Genomic DNA, 15,500 nt, shown 5'->3' on the forward strand with positions numbered 1-15,500 from the left:
GTTGAAGTCCACAAGACTTAAAGTTGTCAAGGTAGGAGACCCCTGATCTAGAAGATGCCATCTTGACATCCATTCTGAGTATCTAAGCATCCCTGTATAGAAGACACAAACACACCCGCAGGTCATTGGGCAACATTGGTGACCACGTTGAGTTCAGGGTGCCAAAGGTTAAACGTCCTGTGGCCAAAAAAACACTTGAGGAGGCTGCTATGCCTGGAATCTGTTTCGGATTGCAAGCCAGGCTTGGCTACTGGCCCTGCAGTCTTCTCGGGTATTTTCAGAATGCATGACTTGCTTAAGAGAAAGGGGAGGGGGGTTAGTCCCTTAAGATCAGTTTAAGCCCATTCCAGATGAAAAGGGTGGCGGGATAAACTTTATTAATAAGCTGGGTTCTCCAGATGTGGCCACTTTAAGGACTTCTGAACTTCAACTTCCCAGAATTCCCCAGCAGCAGTGCAGACCCCTGCCCTAAATGACATTTCAATGGGGGGGGATGTAATTTGCAGGGAAGTGAAACAAAGACATAAGGAAAAGAGGAGAAAACAGGCAGGAAAAGTTAAAGTGTATTTGTCTCTTAGAAACTTCCTGTTTATTTGTACAGCCCCATTTCTAAAAGGCAACCAGCCTTTTCAGCTGAGGTTGTGTTTCCTTTTGCTTTCACAGGTTGGTGAACTGATGAAAACTATGTTTTTGATACATAATTATTTCATAATTTTACAAAGTCTTCAAAACAAGATAAAAGTCACAAAAAGGAAAAGATAGAAAGAAACAGAGAGAAAGAAAGAAAAAGAGGAGGGAGGGAGGGAGGGAAGGAGAGAGAAAGAAAGGATAGAAAGGAAGGAGAAAGAAAGAAAAAGAAAGGAGGGAGGGAAAGGGAGAGAAAGGAAGGAAGGGAGAGAAGGAAGGAAGGAGAAAGAAAAGAAAAAAAGAAAGAAAGGAGGGAGGGAAAGAAAGAAAAAAAAAAGGGAGAAAGAAACGAGAAAGAAAGAAAAAGGAAGGAGGGAAGGAAGGAGGGAGGGAGGGAAGGAGGGAGGGAAGGAGGAGAGAGAAAGAGAAAAAGAAAGGAGGGAGAAAGGAAGGAGGGAAGGAAGGAAGGAAAGAGAAAGTAAAAAAGGAGGGAGGGAGGGGAGAAAGAAAGGGAGAGAGAGAGAAAAAACGCAAGGAGAGAAAGATTAAAAAACTAGAAAGGAAAAAATACTGAAGAAAAACAGAAAAAAGATATAAAGAAGCTGTTTTCTATATTTACAGCAGATATAAGTCCAAATATAGTTTAGCCTCTCTAAAGTTACATATTCTTCTTTCTGTAATTTATTGTCTAAATATGAAAGCCATAAATCACAATCATTATTTTCACTTTTATGTAAAAAAAAACCCACAAAAGGCTTCCAAAAGTAGAGAATAGAAGGAACAGAAACAAACTAGAAAATGTATCACGTTTTTTGTGTATTTCCTAGCATTTCCCATGGCTATGCTGCCTTTCAAGTCACATTTTGACCTTTTTAAAATAAAAATTATCCTCAACCAGCTCTGATCTAGGAATATTGGCTAATTATTTAAGGGGGCCTCGGTGTTTACTTGTATTTTACTAAATGGAGTTCACTGTTTTATTCTCTTGTAAGTGGCTTTTATCTTTCTATCTTTCATGGTATATATACACACTTATATGTAAATGTGTGTATTAAAAAAAAGATGACACGGGATTCTTTGCTCCACTTGGACGGACAGGTTTGGATCTGTAATAAATATATGACTTTATACGATGCTTTAAAAAAAAAAAGCCTTCAATTTTGTTTTACTAAATGTTTAGGGCCACTTTTTAGCCCTGAGTTTTATTTTTATGTTATTTTTATGGGTCGCCCATGTCCCTCATTGGAGAAGCGGTTGAGAAAACGTCGCGCATTTACCTCAGGATCTTTTTTAGCATTGCTGTGCCGTTTATTTTGGACAAAATTATTGCTCCTTCTTAGCCTTAATCTAGAAATTGCAGCGTAGAGGTTCCCCGGCCAAAGTTACAGTCCCTTTATCAAATATGCTGACCTGTGTTATTATTGATAGGAGAGAAGATATTTATATATATACACGTATTCAGGTTTGAAATTGAAACATGCAAGCAAGGAGGACGGGGAGGTGAGAAAGCAGAAGTTTCTGCAATTAGAACAGCCCCACCCGAGACGCCGCACCTGATTGGCGAAGGACGTAGCGTTCTTTTCTTTTGACGGATTTGGATTGGTCGCCTGAACCGTCACTCAGTGTGATGGGTTTTCCCCGGCTGCTGGAGTGTTCAGCACGGCCGGCAAGGGCTTTCCACACACGGTGTCCACGCGCCGCCGGCTGGTCTCCGATTGGCTGCCGGGATCGTAAACTCGGCGAGGGAGCCAATGGGAGCGCTGTTCACGAGCGCAGCACGCGGGTCCACGAGCCGGCCGCATGGCGAGCGCTGAGATCAACAACGGAGGGGCGGGGAGAGGAGGCCAGGAGCGGGTATAAAAGCCCCGCCTGCGGCACGGACCCGGCCAGAAGCTGGGAAGCAGCTGAGCGGAAGGAGGTGTTTGTGTTCGTTCCGAAAAGTGACATACGCCGCTCGTTCTGTCTCGCTCTTCCTATTCTTTAAAAAAGGAACGTCTCGGGAGTCCGGAGAGGCATTGCATTTTTTTTTTTTTGCAATCTCTTTGCGTTTTTGCAATTTGACATACACAGACTCACAAAACCATGGTGGTCTTTAAGCGGGTCAAGGCGTTACGGCTGGACTTCGAAGAGAACGGCCGCGTGTATTCCAGCGGTGAGAAAGTGGCCGGCCGCGTGGAAGTGGAGGTGGCCGAGGTCACGCGTGTCTCGGCCGTGCGCTTCCTCGCTTGCGGGGTCGCGCGAGTGCTGTGGATCCGGGGCCCGCAGCAGTGCAAGCAGGAGATGGAGTACCTGCGCCACGAATCGGTGCTCCAGCTGGAGGACCAGGCCACCGGTGAGCCAGCGGGAAGCTTCGCGGAGGAGTTGGGCTTTTTGTTTTGTTTTTGGCTGCTTGGGGAGTGGGGGGACTCCAAGTCCCATGCACCTGAGCGGGGGGGAGCGCCCCTATCGGTGGCTTTCCATGTTTGGCATGGCTGGGAGGGAGTGGGCATCCTCTGGATCGGGGCGTCTCGACCTTCAGCCGCTTCTAAGAGGATGGACTACAACTCCCAGAATTCCCCAGCCAGTTATGGGAGTTGTAGTCCGATCCTCTTTAAAGAGTGGCCGGGCTCTAGTCCTGCTCTGGGGTGAATGAAAGAAGCTTTTGGAGTAGAAATAGCAATCTTTCTCTGCTAAAAATATCTTCTAGGACCTTAAAATTTAAATGAAATCTAATTTTAAAAACTCTTTCAAGCTTTGGTCGAAACTCTTAAGGTCCCAATTTTCCTAAACAAACCCAGTTTGCACCCCTGAGTTGCCTGGGTCTTCAATATATTGAATGCGTATATTCAGTTTCTACAGCCACCCAGTTCATCCAAGTGAATCTGCCACCTTTGGAGTGAAGGAAGGTTTTAGGTGCAAGGAAGAACAGATTCTTTTTTAGAGAAGTTTGATAAACCAAGGAGAGCTCACCAAGGAGAGAGCAATTCCCTAGAGATCTTTAAAATGCCCTTTTTAAGAAAGACACCCATTTGCCTGGAGTGGTGGTATAAGGTCTCCTGCTTGAGCAAGGGGGGTTGGATAGAAGACCTCCAAGGTCCTTTCCAACATGTGAGAGAGGGAACTGTGCGGAGGAGGGGCATCCTGGAGTTTTTAAAATTTGCCTGAGTTGGCTGTTTCCCAAGACAAGACATTTTGGGTGGTACAGGATGTCCCTGGCAGGAGGCAATTCTGGGAGCAATCCGTTTTAATCGGAAGCGAATTCCCCAGCTACCCAGGTGTTCCCTTTAGAAGAGAGGCTCTAGCTGTCAAAACTTGGCTGGAGATCACAGCTAACTCGTTTCTGAGTTTTTTAAAGAAGGGGAATGAACGCTGTTGCATTTTTTTTTTTAATTTTAAAAAAGGGGAAACCTCTAGAAACCCTTTGAGGAAGGTTCCTCTTTGCTGCTGCAGCAAAGGTTAATTTTCAGCTTGAAAAAGAATCCACAAATCTGATCCCTTTGGTTTCTTGTATTTTTCTAGATAAAGATGGTTCTGTTTTGCTGAGACCTGGAAACACCTACCAATACAAGTTCCACTTTGAACTGCCCCAAGGGTAAGTAAGAGATCAACTAAAGACTATTTAATCAATCGGTGTGAAATCCTCCCCATCCATCATGGGGGGGTCGGCCCTTGTTCTCCTTTGTCTAACCTCCTGCTTGGGTTTCTTTCAGGCCCCTCGGCACCACTTTTAAGGGGAAGTATGGCTGTGTGGATTACTGGGTGAAGGCCTCCTTGGATCGCCCCTCCTTCCCAACCCAAGAGGTGAAGAAGCGATTCGAAGTGATGGATCAGATTGACGTCAACACTCCAGATCTGATGGTAACTATCTCCCTGTTGATTTACTTTGAGCTTTGCTGTCCATCAATCGCGCCAGGGTTACATTAGTTAGAATTTGCAGCTTTAAATGCCTGGATGTTTTTCTGTCTTTTTCTGCAAATCTTCTCCCAAACTTTGGGTGAAGTTTTGGGCTTGTGCAGTGACTTCCTTGGGTGGGAGTTAATCGCTTGCGTCCAAGGGGAAGCAAAGCAGAATGTCTCTGGATCATTAGTTTCTAACTATGACTTGAAGGAAGTTGACTAGGGAAGAGTTTGCAAGGAAAAAAATCCAGTCGAACATAATTTAGAGTGGATCAGATGCTTGTTATCAAGTATCTTGACTTTTATTTTGTTTCTCCACAGTCTCCTGTCTCTGCCAAAAAGGAGAAGAAAGTTTCTTGTATGTTCATCCCAGACGGGCACGTCTCTGTTAGTGCCAGGATTGACCGCAAAGGATTCTGTGAAGGTGAGATTCCTGCAGCATGGCAATTCTTCTGCGTTTTACCTCCCACCTGCTAACCTTATTGGTAAAATTCATTGAGCTCACCCATTGAAGGTGGAGCAGATAAAAAACAGGGTTGCCAACACTTGAGTTTTTAAGTCCAGATCTGGGGTTTTGATCTCTGTCTGGGATTCTGGGTGTTTTCATTCCAAAATCTTAAGCTTTTCTATGTTCATGACATTATATTGCATGTGTTTAATAGGTAAAAATTTCGTTCAAGGCTCGTTTGTTATCTTAGGTGTTTGTGTAGATTCTGGGTGGATGTTAAGTGTGGAAAACACTAGGTGAAAATTTAGTTTAAAACTGGTGGGTTTTTTTTGGAGGGGGTTACCTAGGGTTTTTGTGTGTGTAGATCTGGGTTGATTTGAGTGAAAAATCTTGCCTTAAATAGATAAACAACGTATCTAGGTTTTTGTGTAGAATCTGCATTCGAATGTGAAATCTTGGGGGTGTTTTGTTTAGAAAACCTCACAGGGAAACATTGAATTAATTTGAGGGATTTATAGGTGACTGGAATACAGAGTCTTTTCTCGGGGCAAAGGCTGTTAAGGGCTCTTGAGGGTCTAACACCATCATCTCCCCTGCCTTCCTCCAGGTGATGACATCTGCATCAATGCCGACTTTGAGAACACCTGCTCCCGGATCGTGGTGCCCAAGGCAGCCATTGTGGCCAAGCACACCTACCTGGCCAATGGGCAGACCAAGATGTTCTCCCAGAAGCTCTCCTGCGTCCGAGGCAACCACATCACGTCCGGCATGTCCGAGTCCTGGCGGGGAAAGACGCTCCGAGTCAGGAAGATCAAGCCATCCATTCTGGGCTGCAATATCCTGCGAGTGGAGTATTTCCTGCAGGTGAGCCCCCTTGGAGGCAAAAGAGGCCCGCTCCGACAACTCTTGCCCTATTGCAAGTCGGGTTAGAGCTAGTTAAATCAGTAGAAGAGAGAGGGGATATTCGTAGCTCAGGGTTTTATCTGTGAGGTCTCTGAGCTTGCTTGGTTTCCTGGCGGACGTTTCATGACGCAGCTAGGAACCTCATCTGGTCTTCGTAGAGGAAGTGGGGATTGTGAAGAGGAAGATGGTGAAAGGGGGGGCTCCCTGGGGCTGTCTTGAGCTTGCTGGTTTTCCTGCAGCTGGTATCATTGCCCATCTAGCTCAAGGGTCTCTCCAACCTTGGCAACTTTTAAGACTTGTGGACTTCAACTCCCAGAATCCCCCCAGCCAGCCATGCTCATCATCTATTAAAAGTTCTGCTGGCTGGGGAATTCTGGGAGTTGAAGTCCACAAGTCTTAAAGGGGCCCAGGTGTTCTAAGGCAGGGGTGTCCAACCTTGGCAACTTTAAGACTTGTGGACTTCAACTCCCAGAGTTCCTCAACCAGGAAAGCCAGTTGAAGTCAGCAAGTCTTAAAAGGTTGCCAAGGTTGGAGGAGACCCTTGAGCTAGTTAACATCAGTGCTAGGAGCTAACCACAGAGCCCTCTTCAAGCACTTAGATCAAGCCTCGGGGCCCAGTTTTTAATTCCTGTCCAGCTTCAAACTGGCTCTGGTTTGGCCCCAGAGCCTAAAGCCCAGGGCCTAAGCCACTTTCCTCCAAGGACGTGCTCCAGTGACCCTGTTTTGACTGCCTGTGGGATTAAACTTTGGAGGAAGGAGCCCCTTAACCAGGTGTGGCTTTTCCACCAAGCAAAGCCCCCTCACCCGTGTTCCTCTTGCCCCTTCCATAGATCTACGTCAGCGTCCCCGGCTCCAAGAAGATCATCCTGGAGTTGCCCCTGGTCATTGGCAACAAGTCCAGCTTTGGCAGCCGCAATTCCAGCATGGCCAGCCAGACCAGCTCCGAGATGAGTTGGGTGGACCTCAACATCCCCGATGCGCCAGAAGGTGAGGAAGCCTCTCCGAGGTCCTTTTAAGTCCCGCCTGCTTCCCATGTCCAGGGGGAGGAAGGAAGGGCAGTCTCCGCACCTACCTCTGTTGGAGGTGGGCTTGTGTGATGGTGGTGGGGCCATCTGAGGAACCTCTACCTACCACCATATGAGCCGCCTTCTCTCTGATGGGTTTTGTAGTTGCAGAGCAGCCTCTTGCTGCGCTTCAAAGGATCTAAACCAGGGGTGTCCAACCTTGCGATGTCCTCTGCGGGCCCCCCTTGACCTTCCAGAACTGACCTTTGCTCTCTTCCCCTCTAGCACCTCCATGCTATCTGGATATCATCCCCGAAGACCACCGGATCGAGAGCCCCACAACTCCTCTCTTGGATGAGCTGGACAATTCTTTCGACAGCCCCATCTTCATGTACGCTCCCGAGTTCAAATTCATGCCGCCACCAACCTACACAGAGGTGAGGGCTGCTTCTGAAGGGAATTGGGGAGGGGCTACTACCCTCGGGTCTTGTAAGCAGCAGGGTCTTTCCGTTGTGAGTTCGTTCAATCAATAGAGCTGGAAGGGACCTCAGAGGTCTACTAGTCCAGCCCCCCCTGCTCAAGCAGGAGACCCTAGACCGTTCCAGACAGGCGACTGTCCAGCCTCTTCTTAAGAAACCTCTTAGATCTTTTTAGCTTGCACAAAGAAGCATATTTATTTCATCTCCGTTTTACACGTCTCCCTTTTTTCCCCAGATCGATCCTTGCACTCTGAACAACAACATTGTCCAGTGAACGCGGAAGGAAACTCCGGTGTGGCTGTGATTTTTATCCAGCTTCTTTCTGGACTTTTTTTTTTTTTTTAAAAAAAATTGCCCTGGGTAGCAATTCTGCACTCAGCAGAAGAAAAGGCACAGGGAAAAAAACACCTTCCAGGTTGTCAAATTTGACCTCTCAGGAAACAAAAGTCAGCTGCGGAGGAGCCGAAACCGACTTCCTAGTGCCTTAGCCCACCTGTGTTCCAGTTGACCAAAAAAATGGGGGGCATGTATGAGAGGGGAGGGGGCCGTTTCCTTCCTCAAAGCCCTTCGCGCAGAGCATGTGCCCCCAGTTTGACTGGTGCTGATGCGATTGTGGGGGGTGTTAAGAGGCAGCTTCTTGGAAGAAAAACCCTGATTGTCTCATTGTTTTGGCCCCTCCTTGACAAGGAAAAGGGGGAGGAAGACTCAAAAAGTTTTGGGGGCTTGGTAGTCGGGATGTGAGAATGTCCTACCGCTCTACAATTTTGTAGGTGGTGTGTGACGTTCTGCTGTTGATGGTGCAGAAGGGAATCTGGCCTGGAGGGTTTTGATATAGGGGAGAATTTCTTGAGCTGCTCATATTGGTGGGGGCTGGGTTTTTTTTCAGCCCTTTTTTTTTTAAACCCCACCAGCCTTGGAAAGGAAAAGAGCATGTCAGGAGGGGAAGGGTGGCCAGGAAGAAAAGGGGATCGGAGGCTGGAAGAAGAGGTGGTGAGGAGTGGGCTTCCTTCTCACCAGCCTCTGGAGATGGGAGAAGAGGCGAGAGAAGCAAAGGAGGAGAGGAGTGTGGGGAAACGCTGTACAAGCAATAAACCGCGAGGCATCCGAAGGCAGAAGAGCCTAAATCTGTAAGAAATAAAAAATATTCTGTAGAGCTTATTAAACAATGCAAGGGAATAACGACTTGGGTCCTCCGAGTTGTTGTTTTTTATAGCACTTAAATCCTGTATTTTTTCCTTTTGTCTATAAACCTGTTAAGCAAACCCCACCTGTTAGCAAGGGAGAAATCCCTGTTTTGCCTAGGGATCTCCTTGATAGGTGGGGATAAGTGTTAGGTGTTCTTGTTCAGAGGTAGGGTGGGGGTAGATTGAGTGGCAGGTTTGAGGTGGGAGGTCATAGGTGGGAGGAGGAAGGAGGTTCAGCAGCCCCGTTGAACCCCCCACCCACCCTTTCCAGGGGCCTCAGGAGAGACCAAAAATGCTCGTGTCAAAGGGGTGCCAGAAAATCTGCATTTCAAAAAATAAATGAATGTACGCAGAGATAATCCATGGCAAGAGCTTCAAGATTTCAAGAAAAGCCTCATGGAAAAGTATTTATTTTTGGTCACTGGCTATCCTGCGACACTCCCTAATGACTTTGTGTGTTGACTTTGTGTGTTTTGTTCTCCCAGTCAATAAACAAAAAAATGCACTTGAAATGACTGCACTGCATTGCCAAAGTGTTAATTCATCCCAGATTTTGTCCGCACAAATACTTTTGTGTGTCACAAATGGGTGTGCTGGTTATTTTTTTTCTTCCTTAAAAATGTGTTTTCGTTTCACTTGTTCTGCTTGTGTTTTTGTATTATCTGCAACTTTAATTATATTTTGTACCGTTGAACTAGGACGTATATAAAAAGCATTTTTTCCTAATAAATTATCAAAACATTAAAACTGCCAAGTGTTTGGGTTCTGATTTGGGGGATCGTGGCTCAAGATCGGTGTCTTCGGACAAAATTTTACAGGTGCAAATAAACACATGCAAGTATGTAAGCACTTAATTTGCAGGTAATTCTTTACACTTTCTGTGACCGCAATGATTGCAGTCCAAATAGAGCCTGGGAAGAGATGGTCTCGCTTAACAACTTGAACCCCTACTCTCCCTGACCGAGGACGTTAAGTGAGTCAGGCTTGCTACCCAGCAGGATGGGGGCTATGTCCCTGCAGTCAGTTGTAAGGGTGTAGGAACACGGATGTGGGGGTCCTGCAGTGGCTTGAAACTTTGGAACCAGTTTGTAAGTAGTTTTTGGGTGGGATGGGGGTCAACCTGGGTCTTAAGTACCCTTTGAGGTGGGCTCTGCCCTAACTTTGAAAAGTCTGAAGTTTTTAACATCCTGATAAGTGGCAAATGAGTACAGCCATAAGTGGAAGATACATCTGGAAAACAAAATCTCACTTTAATCATTCTATGCCTCAAATCTTTCCAGCAATGTTTCCTTCCAAAAATTTTCCTCGCGCAAGGAGGCAGGAAGAACAGAATAACAACACTCTTGGAAAGGACTTCAGAGGTCATCTAGTCCCAACCAAGCGAGAGATCGATATTCTGGACAAATAATTGTGTGGTCTTTTTTATTATACATTTTCATTTATTATACATCGCGTTTCCATTTCTGCAATGCCAGCGTATGGTTGTATCAAATCTCATTTTAAGTATACATAAGTTTTATACACCCTGATTGCAACCATTTTTCTCATACAATGTGGTTTTCTTTTGAATATACATTTTACATCATAATTATAACCATTATTCTCCTAGTTATACCATGCAGTAGTCTTCACCTCCAGCGATGCACCCATAACTCCTGGCACCAAGGGTTGGGTGGGGTAAAAATGTAAATTAATTCCAAATAAGTTTTTTTTTGGGGTGGGGGAATCAAAGTAAATTTTAACTGATAAACTGGGCGTTTGGACAGAACTCCTGCTGATACTGTTGTGGTTGTGTAACCTTTTGGAAGTCTCAGTTTGGCTACTCTCCCAGTAGCTACTCTACTTTCGGTTCTTTGGACTCTCCTGCACAAAATGGGACCATTTGCACAGCAAGCCAGGATGCGTTTGTGGTTCAGCATAGTGTATGGAGTAGGTCATCCATCACAGGAAGACATAATCTGGTTTGGGTTTACTACAGGGGTGCCCAACCTTGGCAACTTTTAAGACTTGTGGACTTCAACTCCCAGAATTCCTGAGCTAACATGACTGGAGGAGGAGGAGGAATTCTGGGAGTTGAATTCCACAAGTCTTCAAGCTGTCAAGTTTGCTGGCTGGGGAATTCTGGGAAATGCAACCCACCCTTCAAAGCCTGCTGGCTGGGGGGCGTTCTGGGACTTGAAGTTCACTTCTCTTAAAGCATACTGGATGGGGAATTCTGGGAGGTGGAAATCCACCCCTCTCAAAGCTTCCTGTCTGGGGGGATTCTGGAAGTTGAAGTCCACCTGACTTAAAAGTTGCCACGATTGGAACCACATTGTATTTGTGTTTTATCCACCTGGATTGAGTATGTTGTGCAAATCCTTTTTTCTAAGTGCTAACTTATTTTCTAGTCTTTTCTCTCCCCCTGATGCGGCTTCAACACGCCAACCCAATGCAGGTACTCCCCGCTTAATGCCCCTTCAGCAAGCAAAATTATCGTGGCGCTGAACAAAGGGACCGAGTGCACAAATTTATATCAGTTTCAGGCCCCCCCTCCCCCTTTTCCCTGGTGACCTGGTGTTAAAACCACCTCGACTTGTGACCCTAATTCTGGTCTCAGTTGTGGTTGTAAGTCGAGGAATGCCTGTAACAGTATTGGAAAGTCGATTTTGAGCGAAGAGTGCACCAACTCTGGCAACCAGGCTGGGCCCAGTGAAGCCTCCATCCTGGCCTGCCCTGAGGAACGTGGGTCTCCCCTGGCCTTGAAGGAAGGCATTAATCAATCGATGTATTGATCCCTGGAGATTTGAATGCTCCCAAAAAAGGACGCAGGAGAGAATTTGTGGAAATGTTCCTCTAGCTGTGCCTATTTTGGGACTTCCTTCGGTCAGATCTGCTGTTGAGGGAGCAAGGAGAAGCTGTGAGATAGGTGGGCGGGGCTGTTTCTCAGCTCCCAGCAGAATGACAGAATAGCCGAAGAGTTGGAAGGGACCTTGAAGGTCCTCTAATCCAGCCCCCTGCTCAAGCAGGGGACCCTGTAACCATTTCAGGCAAGTGGCTGTTCAGTCTCTTCTTGAAAACCTTCAGTGGTGGAGCACCCACCCCATCTGGAGGCAAGCTCAACTCAGAATCATAATCAGAACAGAGCCGGAGGGGTCCTTAGAGGTCTTCTAGTCCAACCTGCTCGAGCAAAAGGCCCTATTGAACTGTTAATTATTACTATTATGGCTGATTGTGCAATCAGTCAGATGTTGAGACTGGATTTGGCTTTATTTTATTCTTTGTAAAAGTTTAATTTCAGTTTTCCACGTCTTAAAAACAACTTTTTTTAGTGAACAGCGTGATCCCAGGTTTTCACATTCCCATATAAACATGACTTTGATTACATATTCATCTTTCACATTTAGTTTCCATTACTTTACATATTTTCTATTAATTTTCTCAAATACTTTCCTCAAGCTTATTTAATAAATTTTCAGTTCATTTCTTGACCTGTTTCTTTTGACTTTAAATAATTCTCATACCTTCATATTCATTGTGCTTTGTACTTTTATCTGACAGATTTGCAATTGCATCGCGTATTGTTATTTCATCATTTCAAAAATCCCATCTCAATTCAAACATTTCAAAAAGGTTTTCCCCACAATTACCAATGAGAGCGTGCCACCCCTATATTTATCATAAATTATCAGAGGGGCGAACCTCTCTGAGAGCGAAAATCCGCTAAAGATGGTCACACTAGTGGAGTCGCCGTTTATGGCAGTGTCATTAATCGCATGTCACCCAAGATCCGGAATTAACCTTTCCCAGTTCCACGCATGTAAACATCGTAACATTTGAGCGAGCCTGCGATGGTCAGGAGACCAACGTCCATGCAGTCCCTGCGGCTCAAGCCCAAAGTCCGTAGTCCAGCACCGGATGGTTCATACAGCAGTCCCAGGTTAGAAATGATGACAGGGAGGTAGCGCACCGAGACAGGAGGGGAAACAGCGGCCCAACAGTAAATATCGGCGATGTGGTCAGGCTGTCTGTATTTGGAGACCTTGATGTCCCAGGTCTCCCGTATTCGGTAACCGGACACTTTGGAGACATCCACAACCCAGAGACGGTTCATCGTTTCCACAAGTAAACCCGGTTTAATGAATGAAGGGCCAGATGTTATGATGGGCTCGACACTCGGACAGAGGCCCTGCCATCATAGGAATTGATCCAGGTGCTACACCACATGGTTGTGCCGTGCACATGAGGCATCATACGTCATCTCACAAACTTGCAGGACGTGGTTGGTCATCTCCAGGGCCCGGCAGGCTCCCCTACAAGTCTTGTCGGTGGTCTGGCGATCGGCACCCTGCGCACTCCTTGATCTCGTAGGGAGCACACCGCCCCTCAACTGGATCCCTCTTAGATACAGGCAGGGGAACACTCGGGAGGGGCATAATAGCCAATCGTGGCTGGCTGCGTCGATCCTGGGGACCCCCAGCTCCCGAACGTAGAAGGATGTCAGGATCGTAGTCTTCCACTCCTCCCGTGCCTCAGCCTTCGTTGTGACGGCAGCAGCGTTAACTCTGCACGGCCAGCTCATCCGGCACTGCAGAAGACCAAATGCATCCTGGCGCTGAACAATCTGAAACAGCGTGGTGGGATGGGATGCTATCTTCTCGAGTCATGACACCTGGAGCAACGGGATAGAAGTAGAAAAACAAGGCAGCCCCAGGCCTCCATCTTTGATGTGTGCATGGAAGTAGCCTCACCGCCGCATGGATCAGACAGTCCACTTTTCACAGAGTGTTCCTGTGCGCGTGACCCAGTACGAGCTCATGGATGAATTTGGGCACCAAGAATGTTCGTAGTAACAGCATCCACGGTTGCGGCTTTATCGGCGCCCCCAAGAGCTCCTGGAGCAGAGAGTCCAATTTGCCAGTGTGCTTGGGGATCACGCGGCCCTTCCGGTTAAACTGAAGGCCGAGATAGCGAACTGAATCCCCTGACTCAAGAGGGTTGATGCTGCCACCCTCGCACTCGGAGGTGGTTGGTAACAGGGCCATGCACTTTCTCTTTCCATCCCTGGCAATGGTGAGGCCCCAGGGACTTCTTGGCATTGAATGCCATTCCAGCTTGAGTAAGGGCTTCGGATAAAAGATGTAGTTTTTCTTGAAGCCGAGGGGGACTTCCTCCACAAACAGAACCAGGTCATCAGCATAAGCGATACTGCTAATCCGATGGCCGTTGAGGTCCTATCCAACGCTGGGCAGAGGAGCTGTGACAATGTCCTCGACGACCATGATGAAAAGAAGCGGAGACAGAGGATTGCCTTGCCGGACGCCCTGACCACAAGGAGTAGTGGTTCCTGCCAGTTAAACTATGGACCGCAAAGGGGCTGAAGGTACAACACCAAGGCAGTTGTTAGACCAGCAGCTACAGTGACACGAAACAGTGTGTGATGGGATATGGTATCAAACGCCTTGGCAATATCCGGAAACAGCAATGCACAAGGCTCATGCTTTGTATGGAGCTCTGTCCCCTCAAGGCAGCCGTCCTGCTGGAAAAACCCATGTTGAAAAGACGAAAATCAAAGGGTGTCGCGGAGACACCATGCCAGGATCTTACGGCACTTTTGTCTACCTCTTGTGTTCGCCCCGAGGACCTGAGATAGGCAGATGGGGATTACAAATATTATTGCAGGATTTTAAGCTGTTCCAAGTTTGTTTCGCAATTGACGGGCATTGCATTTGTCCATTATGATGGCATTCAAATAATGTGCCAGATATTTTGCTATTGCACTCAAGGTGCCTGTCACTATTGCTACTACCTTTGTTTTCTTTTGCCACGGTCATTCTATTTCTATTTCCAGGTTTTTGTATTTTATTATTTTCTCCAGTGCCTTCTCTCCAGGTACTGCCACTTCCATTATTCGCACTCTTTTTGTCTTTTTTAATCAATTGTTAAGTCTGGCAGGCTATGCAGGAGGTGCCTTTCTGTCGGAAGTCTAAAGTCCCAGAACAATGTCATGTCTTTATTTTCTAGGTCTTTCTCTATTTTAATATCTCACCAGCTCTTGCTCACAGGCAAATGGTATTTCTTGCACCATTGTTATGGCTTGTCATACAGTCAGCCAGATGTTGAGGCTGGAGTTGGCCTTTTTGTACACCTCTGGAGCCCTTCCCTGGGATAGACAGATGTGGGTGTTTGATCAGCAGTAGTGGAATTATTATTTTTTTACTACCGGTTCTTTGGGCGTGGCTTGGGGGAAATGGCTTGGTGGGCGTGGCAGGGGAAGGTTACTGCAAAATCCCCCTTCCCTCCCCACCCCACTAACCTGCTTTCCAGCTCCATTCTCCTGTGCAGGGCAACCAAAGGAGACCCAGCTGATCAGCTGGGACTCAATGAGAGGCAGAGAAGAGATGGGGGCCAGTCAGAGGTGGGATTGGCTGGTTCTCTCAACTACTCACAATTTCCGCTACCGGTTCTCCAGAACTGGTCAGAACCTGGTGAACACCACCTCTGGTTTGATGGGGCTCAAGGTCTCAGGATGGAAGCTGTTCTCAAAACAGCCCCCTTTTGCAATTGACTGATGCCGCGGGATGATGTTCAAATGAATGCTCCTGATGTTGTGGAATTATTAGCCAGAAGTTAGTATCTTTCCAAATCGTCAGCTGGGGAGATGCAAACTTTAAACTTCTGGATTCATTCGGCTACAGTTCCCACCAGGAGAAGACGAGTTTGCTGCCTGTTGAGTCAAGACTCCAAAGTCTTGGGCCAGAAAACACCTGTTTTCCCCAAGAAAATTGTAATGTTTCCCTTTTGCTTTCATCCAGTCTCTCCTCTCCTTCAGAAACAACCTTGGTGACTGGCTATTAAGTGACTCACTCCGTGGGTTCCTCAACAGCGGGAAAAAAAAACAAATAAAAGGAGAGAAATATCTGGAGCTGCCCCCGCTGACTGTTTATATGGGTAAGCTGCCAGCTCTGTTAGGAAGGTAAACAAGGACAGTGGAAGCCACA

The 15,500-nt window shown here is 46.8% G+C and overlaps 1 protein-coding gene across 1 annotated transcript; it reads left to right on the top strand.

Annotated features, from left to right (window-relative positions):
• Positions 1–2,466: 2,466 nt before the first annotated feature.
• TXNIP (thioredoxin interacting protein) lies at positions 2,467–9,267 on the top strand. Its single transcript, XM_026687561.2, has 8 exons — positions 2,467–2,959; positions 4,126–4,198; positions 4,317–4,464; positions 4,824–4,926; positions 5,558–5,814; positions 6,684–6,840; positions 7,143–7,294; positions 7,572–9,267. Exons 1-8 carry the CDS (start codon positions 2,710–2,712, stop codon positions 7,608–7,610), a joined length of 1,179 nt encoding a protein of 392 aa, XP_026543346.1. The 5' UTR covers positions 2,467–2,709; the 3' UTR covers positions 7,611–9,267.
• The last annotated feature ends 6,233 nt before the right edge of the window (positions 9,268–15,500 follow it).

The sequence above is a fragment of the Notechis scutatus genome, chromosome 14 (assembly GCF_049901735.1).
Source record: "Notechis scutatus isolate UNSWTSFEM ecotype Mainland chromosome 14, rNotScu1.2, whole genome shotgun sequence".
In the NCBI taxonomy this organism is placed as follows: Eukaryota; Metazoa; Chordata; class Lepidosauria; order Squamata; family Elapidae; genus Notechis; species Notechis scutatus.

What these genes read in the sequence shown, in the direction of transcription:
- TXNIP (XM_026687561.2), top strand. Translation starts at nt 2,710, where the DNA reads ATGGTGGTCTTTAAGCGGGTCAAGGCGTTACGGCTGGACTTCGAAGAG. An exon ending in TCAACACTCCAGATCTGATG is followed by an intron (nt 4,465 to 4,823) that starts GTAACTATCTCC and finishes GTTTCTCCACAG; the next exon opens with TCTCCTGTCTCTGCCAAAAA. An exon ending in CGCCACCAACCTACACAGAG is followed by an intron (nt 7,295 to 7,571) that starts GTGAGGGCTGCT and finishes TTTTTTCCCCAG; the next exon opens with ATCGATCCTTGCACTCTGAA.